We start from the raw sequence: 12,845 nt of genomic DNA, 5'->3' as shown, positions 1-12,845 counted from the left end.
ATTGTTTTCACATCTACCGCCCGAGCCGCCGTGCCTCCACAGCTCTAGGCCGAGCCCCGCGCCCCTTCTTGGATGACTGCCCCAGCGTCTTACTAGCCTCTCGCAAACACTAGCGCGTGGGTGTCCTCTGAAAACCCTGCAGAGTTTGACATTTAAGTGCAGTTGTGAAAGTATTTGCAAAGACAATTAGAAACGAGACGTAGGAGGTGTGAGGAGACCTCCTGGGTTGGGAGAGCAAATTGACTTAAATCCTTGGGTTTGTTTGGAGGCACTGGCACAGTCGTTAAGAATCTGCCTGCCAATGCAGGAGAGGCGGGCTCGATCCCTGGGTGGGGAATGTACCCTGGAGTAGGAAATGGCAACCCCTTCCAGTATTCTTGCCTGGAAAAATTCGACGGACAGAGGAACCTGGAGGGCAACAGTCCATGGGATCGCCAAGAGTCGGAGATGACTGAGCACGCACTCAGTGCGGACCAGAGGTTTGGGGTCATGATATGGCGGTGAAACTAGTCAACTCGGTTTTATTGTCCTCCAGCCGCTTGGAGTGGCCACTGAGTTGATGTTTTGCAATGGAGGCGCAAAAAAGGGAGGGGGCAGGGAATGGCGATGTTCCACTATGGATCCAGAAGTGATGAGAAAGGAGGATGTGAAGGGGTGGCAGCAGTGAAAAGGTACTGTGTGTTCTGAATTGGGGATCCCGGTGGGAAAAATGCCACTGGAGCCAAACAGAGGTAGAACAGGGTGCTTGAAACAGCGTGTGGGGAGGGGGCCGCATTTTATATCTCTGTAGACTAAGTGTGACCTTGGGCACCAGTAGAAGATAGTCTTGCTGTTGGAGAGGGAGAAACAGAAACCAGGGCAGTGAGTGACCACCCTTACTGATGTTCCAGTGTCCTGTTACTACTGATGTTTTCACGGAAGAAAAGGCTGAGAATCAGACCCTTAGAGTATTTAAGGACCCTTGAGCATAGTGTGGGGGAGGGACAGTGCATGACTGCAACAAGGAATCATTTACTTGGAAAGACTGGGTTGGGGGGCGGGGGGTGTGAGGGACGAATCAGGAGGAAGGAGGGCTCCTCTGCTCTCTATGTATTTAAATGTACGTATAGCATAAGTCTAGGAGGACAGAGCACTGAGGCAGTGAGAACGGGGGCAGTAGGGTTATGGGTACTTTGAATAAAGCACCCTTGACTTCGTAGTTTATGTTGAACATGTATTTCTCTTACACCCACCACAAATAATAGTGCTGTTTACATTTTGAAAACAACACCCCCCCCCCATGTGCTTTCCCAATGTAATTCAAAGACATTATGGTCTGACCATCCCAGTGCAGTACTGAGCTCACCTACCTCACATTTCCCAGCTTCCTGTTTAGAACTTAGGGGACTACCAGCTGAAAACTGCTTGTCCGTTACCTTTTTTACCTCTGCATAAGGCAACTTCATACCTCAGGTCTTAGTCCAGGCCCTAAGAGTTGCAGACAGATGTCACGGGCTTCAGGAAAGCTCACCCTCATCATGTCTTCTCCCCCTGGCCTTTCTATGCTCCCAGTAGCACCCTCAACTTGCTCTTAAGGCTCTGTACAGTTTTTAGCACTCTGTGCATCTCTTTCCCACTGCTTTCACAGACTCTGAGCTCAAAAGGGTTAGGGCCTCCTTTTTCAGCCAAGATGGCTGTGTTGCGTATGCCCAGTGTATTTAGAAATATCATTCCTCTGGAGACACTCACCAATTGCTCATCTAGCAGATACCTGAGGGGGAAGGTGCCCAGGTGGGTGACAGAGCGCTCTGTGCACTGTCTGTGCTTAGGCTACCAGCATCTCTTTGAGGTTTAATTTTATACGTTCGTGGCATGGGAACCCCAAGCTGAAATAAAAAATATACTTAGTCTTGGACCATTGGAATCCCCAGGGCTCCAGTATAAACAGGACCCAATGTTCCCTTAGGACATATCCATCACCAGGGTCACACGGGACAAAGAACAGTCCATGAGCAAGTATTACCAATAAAAGACTGAAAGCAGGGTGAGCTCCCACAAGGTAACTTGCATATTCATCAAGCAGGATAATTAATTCCTCAAGAGCTGGAGAATATAGAACAACCTGAGATGGATAAATAAGACAATTTAATGACATATAACTAGACATTTAGAGGGTAGAGTTTGAGAGTTCGGACATGTGTACATCCATGCGCCAGTAGTAACAACAGGCTTCACTGGCAGTCCATTGGTTAAGATTCTGCTTCCACAACAGGGGACATAGGTTCTGTCCCTGGTGGGGAAGGTCCTGTATGTCAAAAAACAAATACAATGGTAACATGTATCACCCTCAACAATTGCTTATACCTCTTTGTAATTCCTCCTTGGGCTCCCCTCCACCTGCCCCCCATCTCATCAGGTGACCACTGAGCTGTTTCCTGTTGTATAGATTAGTTTGTATTTTCTAGAATTTTACATAAATGGAATCATAGAGTATGTGCTGTCTTTTTTTTTTTTGTGGGTGGCAGTCTGATTTCTGTCACTCAGCATATTCATTTTGAGATTCACCAATAATCTTGCACATATAAATAGTTGGTTCATTTCTGTTGCTGAGAAGTATTCCAGTGTATGGGTGTTCCCCATTTCATTTATCCATTCACCTCTTGATGGACACTTGGGTTGTTTCCAGCTTCTAGCTACTACAGTTAAGGCTGCTGTGAACATCCAAGAATGAAACTTCATATGGACATATTCTTTCATATCTCTTCAGTTAATGCTTGAGCACAGGATGATTAGATCACATGTTCAAATGTGTGTTTAACTTCTTAAGGAACTGCTGCCAAATTGTTGGCAAAGCGGATGTACTATTTTACATTCCACAAGCAGTGTTCCAGTTTCTCCACATCCTTGCCAGCATTTGATGTGATTAATCTTTTCAGTTTTAAATGTTTTTAATAGCTGATGTCTCATGGTATCTCAATGTGTTTTTAATGTATATTTACCTAATTACTAATGAAATGAAGCATAGTTTCAGGTGCTTATTTGCTGTTGCTATGTCATCTTTGATGAGGTGTCCAAATCATTTGTGCATTTAACACTGTGTTGTAATTAAGTTGTGCTGTGTGCTCAGTCGCTTTAGTTATGTCCAACTCTTTGCAGCCCTATGGACTGTAGTCCGCCAGGCTCCTCTGTCCACAGGATTCTCCAGGCAAGAATACTGGAGTGGGTTGCCATGCCCTTCTCCAGGGGACCTTCCCAACCCAGGGACTGAACCAGGGTTTCTTGTGTCTCCTGCATTGCAGGCAGATTCTTCACACTAATCTACTTGGGGATCCCCAGTTAAGTGTGTATATATATTTTCCAGATATGTGATTTATAGATGTTTTCTCCTTGCAGTCTGTCTTGTTCTCTGATCAGTATCTTTCAAAGTCAAAAGTTAAGTTCGATAAAGTATAATTTATCAATTTGTTCTTTTATAGATTGCACTAAAATATCTGCTATGAAAAATATACTGATGGGATTAATGGTAGATTAGAGATTAAAGAAGAGAAGGGTATTAAATAGAAGATATACCGATAGAAAGTATAAATGAAACAGAAAAAATGAACAGAATATCAGTGAGCTATGGGGCAGCCTCCAGCAACTGATCTACATGGAATCAGTGTCCCCAGTGGGTGGGTTGGCACTCTGGCTAGTTGTTAGCGACACTGCTCCTGGCCCTGCTTGAACTCAGGAATTTTGCCTCTGATTCCATTTGTTGCTACCTTTCTTGGCCCAGTGATTCCCTCACACACACTAGTCAGTCCTAAGCTACAGATCTTCACGTCCTCTTCCTTCCAATTTCTGCCCCTCAGTCTCCAGCCACCTTGGCCTCCCAGAGCCGTCCACTCAAGTCAGGACAGTACTTGACTCTGCCTGAGTCTCTCCTCTGTGCTCTGCATCCTGAAAGTCCTCCAGACAGTAAGCTGGAACAGTCACAGAACTCTCTTTCACAGTTCATCTCTTTCCTTTCTCATTAGGGGTCATGGCCCTTCATTGCAGCCAATGTATTTAGAACTGTTTTCACATATTTTGTATGGTTTTTTAGTTGCTTCAGGTGAAAGAGTAATTCTGATCCCTGTTACTTCATTTTGGCCGGAATCATCAGATCAGATCAGTCGCTCAGTCGTGTCCGACTCTTTTCGACCCCATGAACCGCAGCACGCCAGGCCTCCCCGTCCATCACCAACTCCCAGAGTTCACTGAGACTCACATCCATCGAGTCAGTGATGCCATCCAGCCATCTCATCCTCTGTCGTCCCCTTCTCCTCTTGCCCCCAATCCCTCCCAGCATCAGAGTCTTTTCCAATGAGTCAACTCTTCACATGAGGTGGCCAAAGTACTGGAGTTTCAGCTTCAGCATCATTCCTTCCAAAGAAATCCCAGGGCTGATCTCCTTCAGAATGGACTGGTTGGATCTCCTTGCAGTCCAAGGGACTCTCAAGAGTCTTCTCCAACACCACAGTTCAAAAGCATCGATTCTTCGGCACTCAGCCTTCTTCACAGTCCAACTCTCACATCCATACATGACCACAGGAAAAACCATAGCCTTGACTAGACGAACCTTTGTTGGCAAAGTAATGTCTCTGCTTTTGAATATGCTATCTAGGTGGGTCATAACTTTCCTTCCAAGGAGTAAGCGTCTTTTAATTTCATGGCTGCAGTCACCATCTATAGTGATTTTGGAGCCCAGAAAAATAAAGTCTGACACTGTTTCCACTGTTTCCCCATCTATTTCCCATGAAGTGGTGGGACCGGATGCCATGATCTTCGTTTTCTGAATGTTGAGCTTTAAGCCAACTTTTTCACTCTCCACTTTCACTTTCATCAAGAGGCTTTTTAGTTCCTCTTCACTTTCTGCCATAAGGGTGGTGTCATCTGCATATCTGAGGTTATTGCTATTTCTCCTGACAGTCTTAATTCCAGCTTGTGTTTCTTCCAGTCCAGCGTTTCTCATGGTGTACTCTGCATATAAGTTAAATAAACAGGGTGACAATATACAGCCTTGACGAACTCCTTTTCCTATTTGGAACCAGTCTGTTGTTCCATGTCCAGTTCTAACTGTTGCTTCCTGATCTGCATACAAATTTCTCAGGAGGCAGATCAGGTGTTCTGGTATTCCCATCTCTTTCATTGTTTATTGTGATCCACATAGTCAAAGGCTTTGGCATAGTCAATAAAGCAGAAATAGATGTTTTTCTGGAACTCTCTTGCTTTTTCCATGATCCAGTGGATGTTGGCAATTTGATCTCTGGTTCCTCTGCCTTTTCTAAAACCAGCTTGAACATCAGGAAGTTCACCGTTCACATATCGCTAAAGCCTGGCTTGGAGAATTTTGAGCATTACTTTACTAGCATGTGAGATGAATGCAATTGTGCGGTAGTTTGAGCATTCTTTGGCATTGCCTTTCTTTGGGATTGGAATGAAAACTGACCTTTTCCAGAATCATAAGTAGGAATCATAAGTCTCACTAAATCCATTTTAAAGAGAGTGAAATGTGGAAACTCATCCTACAGATGTTAAGATCATAATGGTAAGACTAATAGAGGATGACAATAGGAAAAGATAATCAGATCAATGCCTGTAAAGAGACCCATGCATGTGCCGGGATGTGGTATGTGATGTGGGGCTATCCACATACTAGAAAAGGATAGATTGTTTCTGCAGACCAGATTGGGGTACTGATATAAAATGTTGGATCCCTACCTCACACCATATACAAAGATGCCCTCTAGGCAACTAAAGACATAAAAAAAGTAAAGTCATAAAGCCAGTTGAAAGAAATATTTTATGGGGACCACTTACGTATTCTTTGGGTATGCAAGAATTGCTTAAGACCAAAAAAATACATACAACTTACAGGGGAAAAAGGTCTGATGTCATCAAAATTAAGGTTATGTTTTCAACAAAGGACACTACTGACAATGTTAACAGTATAGGAGAAAATATTTGTGACAGCTAAATGGTCAAGGGTATGTATCTAGAACTATGCTGTTCAGTACATAAACATATATGGATATTTAAACTTAACACTTAATTAAAACTTACAATGCAATTTCTCAGTTACACTAACCACAGTATCCACAATGACTTATTAGTGACTTACTACTGACTAGTGACCACTGTGATTGAATTGTGTTCCTCAAAAGAATAAGTTGATGCCCTAACTCCTGTTATCTGTGGATGTGCCCTTATTTGAAAATAGGGGTCTTTGGATTTCCCTGGTGTCCAAATGGGTTTAACCATCTAGTGGTTAAAAATCCACGTGCCAATGCAGGGGACATGGGTTTAATCCCTGATCTGGGGAGATTCCATATGCCAAAGGACAGCTAAGCCTGTGGGTTACTGCTAGTGAAGCTGGAGCGCCCTAGAGCCCCTGCTCTGCAACCAGAGAAGCCATTGCAATGAGAAGCCCATGGACCTAGCCCTGCTCGCCACGACTAAAGAAAGCCCACATACAGCAACAAAAACCCAACACAACAAAAAATAACAGTTTTTTAAAAAGGGTCTTTGCAGATGCAATCAAATTATAACGGATTAAGGTGAGCAATAATACAGTGAGTAGTAGTATTGGTCTCTCTCAATAGTACAGTGAGACTCACAAAAGGTTTCAGGTCTCTAGCCTCCAGAACTGTGAGAGGACAAATTCCTGTTCTGAGACACCCAGTTTGAGATTTTGTTGGGGCAGCCCCAGGACACTAAGACAGCACAGATAAAGCACATCTTCACAATTTCAGAAAGTCCCATTGGGCAGAACTGGGTATTTGCAGAGCTCTTGAAAACCAAGGGGGAAAAGCCATAGTGATGGAAAGTTGTACAAGAACGTGAATGAGCAGTTCATCTGAGGGGAGACTCAAACAGCCAATAGGACTGGGAAGTGGTCGGCAGCCTCTCCAGTGAGCAGAACAGACTCAAATCCAGTTCCTGCTGTGGCACTGACAGATGAGCATGAGATAGAACACAGTGGTGCAGAGCACTTGTGAGACATCAGTAAGTCACAACCTCTCTGCACTGCTTTAGCCATTAAAAACAAGCTGATAATGGTGAAATTAGGTAAGCACACCCCTAAGATCCACGTTCTCTCACCTAGAAAAATCCTCACACAGGTCCCTGAGGAGTATGGACAAGGGTTTTCATGGTGACACAGTGATCAGCATGGCAGCCACCCGTGTTCCTCCAGGGGTGAGGACAAGTCAGCCTGAGGGACACACACTAGAAATTGCACATAATGAACAGAAATGAAATATTTGTGCATTCTGCAGCATGGATAAATCTCAGGGTGTAGAGTTTAAAAAAAAAAAAAAAATGAGCAGCACAAGATCAGAGTGGTTTCCAGGAGGGAAGGGAACAGGCATGGGGAGAATTTGCCAGACTGGAATCCTAATTGAGCAGAACAGAGACACCGGGGCAAAGGAAGGAGAGTGCATATAAAAGTTGGGGAGGAAGAGAAAGGCAGGTCCCAGATGTGTGAGGCCATGTAATTAACACATGGCTAACAGCAGAGCTGGGATGTTATAGACACCATCCCAGCCCGCCCACTCCCCACCTAAGAGTGAGGGAAACCTGGCTCTGTTATATGTGACCAAAAGGACAAAGCAGTGACTGACTCACATCCAGACTCATAAGAAAATAAGAGGGGCTTCCCTGGTGGTCCAGTGGCTAAGACTGCATTCCCAGTGCAAGGGGGCCTGAGTTTAATCCCTGGTCAGGGAACTAGATATCACATACTGTAACTAAAGATTCCACATGCGAAAACTAAGACCCAGCGCAGCCGAGTATTTTTTAAAAAAGGAAAAAGAAGCAGCATGCTGACATCCCTATAGATAGAGAAGACAAACCAGAAAGACATGCCCAAAAAACAGACATTTAAACCAAATGTTTCATTGTAAGCCAAACAGGAAAAGGATAGTTTTGAAAAAACACCCTGCATCAGAAATGAAGGGGACATTTCCAGACCACTGGAAAAAAATGAAGATTTGAAAAGACAGCCAATACAAGGTAGAAATGAGCTAGCATCTCTAAAATGAAAGTGAAAGTGAAGTCGCTCAGTCGTGTCCGACTCTGCAACCCCATGGACTGTAGCCTACCAGGCTCCTCTGTCCGTGGGATTTTCCAGGCAAGAGTACTGGAGTGGGTTGCCATTTACTTCTCCAGGGAATCTTCTCGACCCAGGGATTGAACCCAGGTCTCACATTATAGGCAGATGCTTTACCGTCTGAGGTGCATCTCTAAAGGAGAGGGAAATCTGGGGCCTTGAAAGAAGACTGCCCGTGGCCCCTGGGCTCGTGCCTTCAGGTCAGGTGCAGCCTGACGCCTCCCTGGAAGGGGGCTGCTACCTTCTCTCTCAGCTGGCTCAGTGAGGACACATTCCCAGTCCCCAAAAAGCTGCAGCGAGGCTGAAGGAGGCTCTAGCTGTCAGTGTCCAGGACTCTCTAAGCTGAAGTGGCCAAACTGCACATCCCCCCGGTCTCCAGTGGCTCCCTGGCTGTCCCTCTGGACCAAATCCAACAGCCCAGACCACTGATCCTGAGATCTTAGGGAAACGCTGGCCCCACACCCTGCCCCTGTGGAGGGATGTTTTGTCCACTGCACCCAATCCTGTCTGCACATTTTTGTGTCCCCTAGCTCATCAGCCCCCAGGTATATGAGGTCCTCACAGGCCAGCACAGATGAAACCAGTTTCTCCTAAGAGAGCAGAGGCCAGAATATCCAGTGGACCAACAGCGCAAGCAGCTGCCTGGGGGCCATGGGGAGGGGCCTGAGCAGGCAGGCAGGCAAGCAAGCAAGCATCTAGCCTACAGGTGTCATTGTCGGGGCCTCAGAGCCAGCCACACAGGGCATTGGCACGTGTTCACAAAACGACTGTTGATCCCTCCTGCTGGCTGAGTGTGGAACACAAGCTGTGGGGCAGGTCTGGGCACCAGAGGGCGTGCATTTGGTAGCGGAATCTCAAGGACCCCAGAATTCTGAGCAGAATCAGGCTACGCATGCAGCCCTGGGGATCTCGGCCCAGACGCATGTCCAGTCATGGCATGGACAGTAACAGCACAGACACTTAACTCTTCTCTGCGTGGCTGACCTCACGTAAGCCTCCAAACAGGCCTCTGAGACTGCTCCTATGACTGTTTCCACTTCACAGGTGAGACAGAGGCGCTGATGGCTGTGTGTGGCTCTTTAAAGGCCAGGCCAGGCCTACAGCCAGGCAACCCTTCAGTGTTTCAGAAGCAGAACAGTTCTTTCTGCCCCACAGCAGAAAAATCACAAGCTTAGGCAAATTGCCTTCAGGCACCAGTGAGGAGGGTGAAGTCCTGACCAAGGAACAGCCATCAGGACCCTACCTCCAGGGCACAGGGAAGACGCGTGTGCCCCCACCAGCCTTGCATGAGTCAGAGAGGGCAGGGGGAAAGGAGAGGGAGGCTCCTCCAGGACATGGTGGGGATGGAGGACTGGGGACTCAGTAGGGCAGAAGCCTGAGTGTCCCTTGCACCCCCTGGGGAGGACCGAGGGGCCACTGGGGAAAGGCGCAGCTTCGGAGATGGCAAGGCTTCAGAAGTGCTCTTCCTGAACACCAGCTCCAGGCTGTTTCCAGAGCCTGTGCTCCCCCACCACTGTGCTGGGCTGGGCACTGGGCCTCTAAGAAGCCCCTGAACAGAGCCCTGCAAAGTCATCTCTGAAGCAGAAGCCTGCAGGTCAGGGCTGACCAGTCTGAAGAATCAGCTGGGAGGACAGGCCTGAGGCTCTACCTGACATGAATTCAATCAGGGCCACAGACCAGATTGGGTGCAGGGCGAGGGAAGGGTCCAGGGCAGACCTCCCAACAACTTCATGGTGGCCCCAGCTCTGAAACCGGCTGCACACAGGAGCTGGAGGCTGGGCTGCCCGCCTGTGGAAGATAACTGAGCGCCCTCACAGGTGGCAGAGGGATGCAGAAGGCCCCTAGGAAGCCAGGATGAAGTAAAACCCCTCCTACTCCCAGGGCTGTCTAGACACTGCACTGCACCCCCACCCCCTGGTGGCAGGGATGAGTCACTCCTTAGAGCCTGGCCCGCCCACAGCTGTTTGCTCAGAAGGGTCACCGCCAGCTGCAGAATCTCAAGGACACCCTAGCCTAGGTGGGGGAGGCCCAGGGTGGGGTGGGGGAAGGGCCAGAGGAGCCCTGCTTGCGACCTGTGCCCCCTACCCCAGCTCCAGCACCACGTGGGGAGACCCAGGCCAGGGAGGGGGCTCTCCTGGAGGTGTCTAATTGCAGCTTGTCTTAGCTCGAGTAGATCATCCCTGAGACTGGGCTTTTTCTAACCACAGCAGTGCCGCCCTGCCCCCACCCAACAGAGCAGGCAGGGAGAAGACGCTTTCCCCAGCTCCCTGGCTGGAAAGGCCAGCCAGGGACATGCCGCCTGTTCCTCTGACACAAACTGCAAGGGCAGCATGCCTGTGTCCCTGGCCTGTGCTGACCCCAGGTGACCTGGCAAAGGGTTCAGGGCCAACCACTGGACTGACTGATGCCTGAGGAGCCAGGAAAAGGGGCTCAACTTTCACCCTACCCCTTCTCTCCCCTGTCACAAATAAGTACACAAAACAGTGGTTTTGGTCTAAGAATGATGGACATTTAGACACTGGTACCAGGCTCACACCTGGCCAGTGCCACACCAGGGGTGGGCAGAGCAAGGACAGAGAGGTAGGGAGTGGGCATTTCGGGGGCACCAGCCAGGCTGCTGGTGTGGGGGTCACTGGTGGCTGCTGGGGTGAGCGGGGAGGAGTTAGCCACAGTGACTCCAGAAGTGCCAGGTCCAGAACGGCCAGAGTCAGGGGCTCACTCAGAGCCCAGCGTTGTCATGTGGTTGGTGCCCACAGAGGGGCAAGGCCGGTCTTCAGTCCATGGTGAGAGGGTGGAGGGGCCCGGCAGGCAGCAGCATCTCCAGCAGCTCTAGGAGGGGGTGGACGGTACTGTCCGTCATGCTGTGGTTGAGGCTTGGGATCCAGACCACAGTGGCAGGTCCAGCCGGGCAAGGTTGGCATCTGTCCTGTGCCCTCTGCATACAACACTGTTCTTTCAGACCAGTCCCATCTTCCCAGCCACCTGCCCCGTCACCGAGGAAAGTCCTCTCCAGAAACGCAAAAGGAAAGGGAAGGAACCCAGCCCAGGCAAAGCACCAGCTTCCCCCCAAGGTCAGGGACACTCACCCTGGATACAACAGCTGAACGCTGGGCCGCCTGCTGAGCTAAGCCGTGGCTTCCAGCCTGTCAGATGCTCAAACGAGGAAATGCCGCGGGACCCTGCTTCCCCAGGCCAATCACTCCTGCAAAGCTTGAAGGGAGGGTCCCCAGGGGGCTTTAGCCAGAAGCACACACAAGCTGCCAGCATCGGGGCCACAGATCTTTTCCGACAGTACTGGACGGGTGGCTGGCTCCCGCAATGGGCCCGAGATACTAAGGCACGAAGCTACCTAAACCCACTGGGGCGGGGCGGGGAGGGGACAGGCTCGAGGGCCCTTGAGTTGGTCAAGTACACAGTGACCAAGCCATGACGATAGCCTGGCTTTTTTCCAACTCGGCACGGGCTGGAGGCGCAGGGTGACGGCCAGGGGCTGCCGATGGCTCTTCTGAAAAGGGGCTCTGTGGTCTCACGGCGCCGCCAAAGGCCTCTGGAGAGCGAGGAGAGCCCTGGACAGGGCTGGCACCTCTCCTCAGGCCCAAGGGCCAGTCCCGAACTGGAATCTGGGAGTCAGCTGCTCGGCTGGGAAGGTCGTCCGGTGACTCCAGGCCCTGGTAAGGGCCGGTGCCCCATCCATCTCCAGAAGGCCCTGTGTGGAGGTCCTAAAGAGGGAGCAGGAGCGACGAGGGGAGAGCGGGCCGAGGGCTCGGGGCCTCCTGCGCCCTAGTCGGGCAGGTAGAGCCCGGGCGGGCAGGTGCCTCGCGCTTCAGGGCTGCCTGCGTAGGCCCGGGCGCCCGAAGGCCGGGTGCATGAGGTTCTCGGTGATGTAGGCCACGAGCAGGCAGATGACCACGAGCATAACGCAGATGGAACCACCCACCGCCGTCATGGCCACCACGATCTCCCGCATGCCGGCAGGCTCGGCGGCGAACTCCACACACTCGGCGGGTGCGGCGGGTTCCGGGGCGCCTGCCGGCTCGGCTCGCAGCGGCAGTGGCTGCAGGCAAAGGCGATAGCGCACGCCGTCGTGCACATCGGGCAGCAGGTAGTCGCGGCAGGAGGCGCCGAGCAGCACGCGTTCGCATGGGAAGCGCGTGTAGGCGCCACGCCACGAGCAGTTAAGCGCGAAGGCGCGCACGCGGCGCGCCTCGGCTGGCCCCAGGCGCCACTGCAGCAACACGCTGCGGTTGCGCAGGACGCTGGCGCGCAGTGAGCGGCCGGCCGAGGCGTGCGCTGCGCAGCCGGGCGCCTGGCAGCGGAAGCCGCGCGCGGGGCTGCGAAAGCACAGGCGCCCGCCTCCCGCCTCGGGGCCCTCGGGCAGCACCTTGTAGGGACACCAGGGCGCGTCGGCCGCCGGCTCCCAGCCCGGCGGCGTCGGGGCGGCCGTGGCGCAGGGCGGCGGCGCGCAGGCGGCCAGCAGCAGCAACAGCGGCGGGGCGCGCATCCTGCGGCTGGGCCGGGCGGCGGCGGGGCGCGGGCTCGCGGGCGCACGGGCGCGGGCGGTGGGTCACGCGGGCCGCGCCACCGCTCCCCGCGCTCGCCCAGCGCGCCGCGCCCTCCGCCGCCGCCCGCTCCGACCCGCCCCCGCGCCCCGTGCGCGCTCGGACCGGCGCGGCGGCGGAGGCGGGGCCGCCCCACGTCCCGCCCCCCTTAACCCTCGCTGGGCCGCAGCCACCCG

General features: G+C 51.5%; 1 protein-coding gene and 1 long non-coding RNA gene across 3 annotated transcripts; both read right to left on the bottom strand.

The window, feature by feature from the left end:
• Window positions 1–2,107: 2,107 nt before the first annotated feature.
• LOC113906694 lies at window positions 2,108–8,108 on the bottom strand. The gene is made up of 2 exons (XR_003514957.1): window positions 7,102–8,108; window positions 2,108–2,284 (listed from the first exon to the last, which is right to left on the bottom strand). It is a non-coding gene; the product is annotated as an uncharacterized LOC113906694 (long non-coding RNA).
• A 2,489-nt stretch (window positions 8,109–10,597) lies between these two features.
• FNDC10 (fibronectin type III domain containing 10) lies at window positions 10,598–12,611 on the bottom strand. 2 transcript variants are annotated; one of them, XM_027565209.1, is made up of 2 exons: window positions 11,197–12,611; window positions 10,598–11,045 (listed from the first exon to the last, which is right to left on the bottom strand). In XM_027565209.1, the coding sequence occupies exon 1, from the start codon at window positions 12,609–12,611 to the stop codon at window positions 11,934–11,936; it is 678 nt and encodes a 225-aa protein (XP_027421010.1). In that variant the 3' UTR covers window positions 10,598–11,045; window positions 11,197–11,933. The 2 variants fall into 2 exon arrangements, with proteins under 2 accessions (XP_027421010.1, XP_027421011.1); XM_027565210.1 differs by having other exon boundaries at window positions 10,598–10,939.
• Between the last annotated feature and the right edge of the window lie 234 nt (window positions 12,612–12,845).

The sequence above is a fragment of the Bos indicus x Bos taurus genome, chromosome 16 (genome assembly GCF_003369695.1).
Source record: "Bos indicus x Bos taurus breed Angus x Brahman F1 hybrid chromosome 16, Bos_hybrid_MaternalHap_v2.0, whole genome shotgun sequence".
Taxonomy (NCBI): Eukaryota; Metazoa; Chordata; class Mammalia; order Artiodactyla; family Bovidae; genus Bos; species Bos indicus x Bos taurus.
The sequence above is the reverse complement of the archived record's forward strand: the minus strand, read 5'-3'. Positions and strand labels throughout refer to the sequence as shown.

Coding starts and splice junctions, on each gene's coding strand:
- FNDC10 (XM_027565209.1), bottom strand. CDS start 12,611: ATGCGCGCCCCGCCGCTGTTGCTGCTGCTGGCCGCCTGCGCGCCGCCG.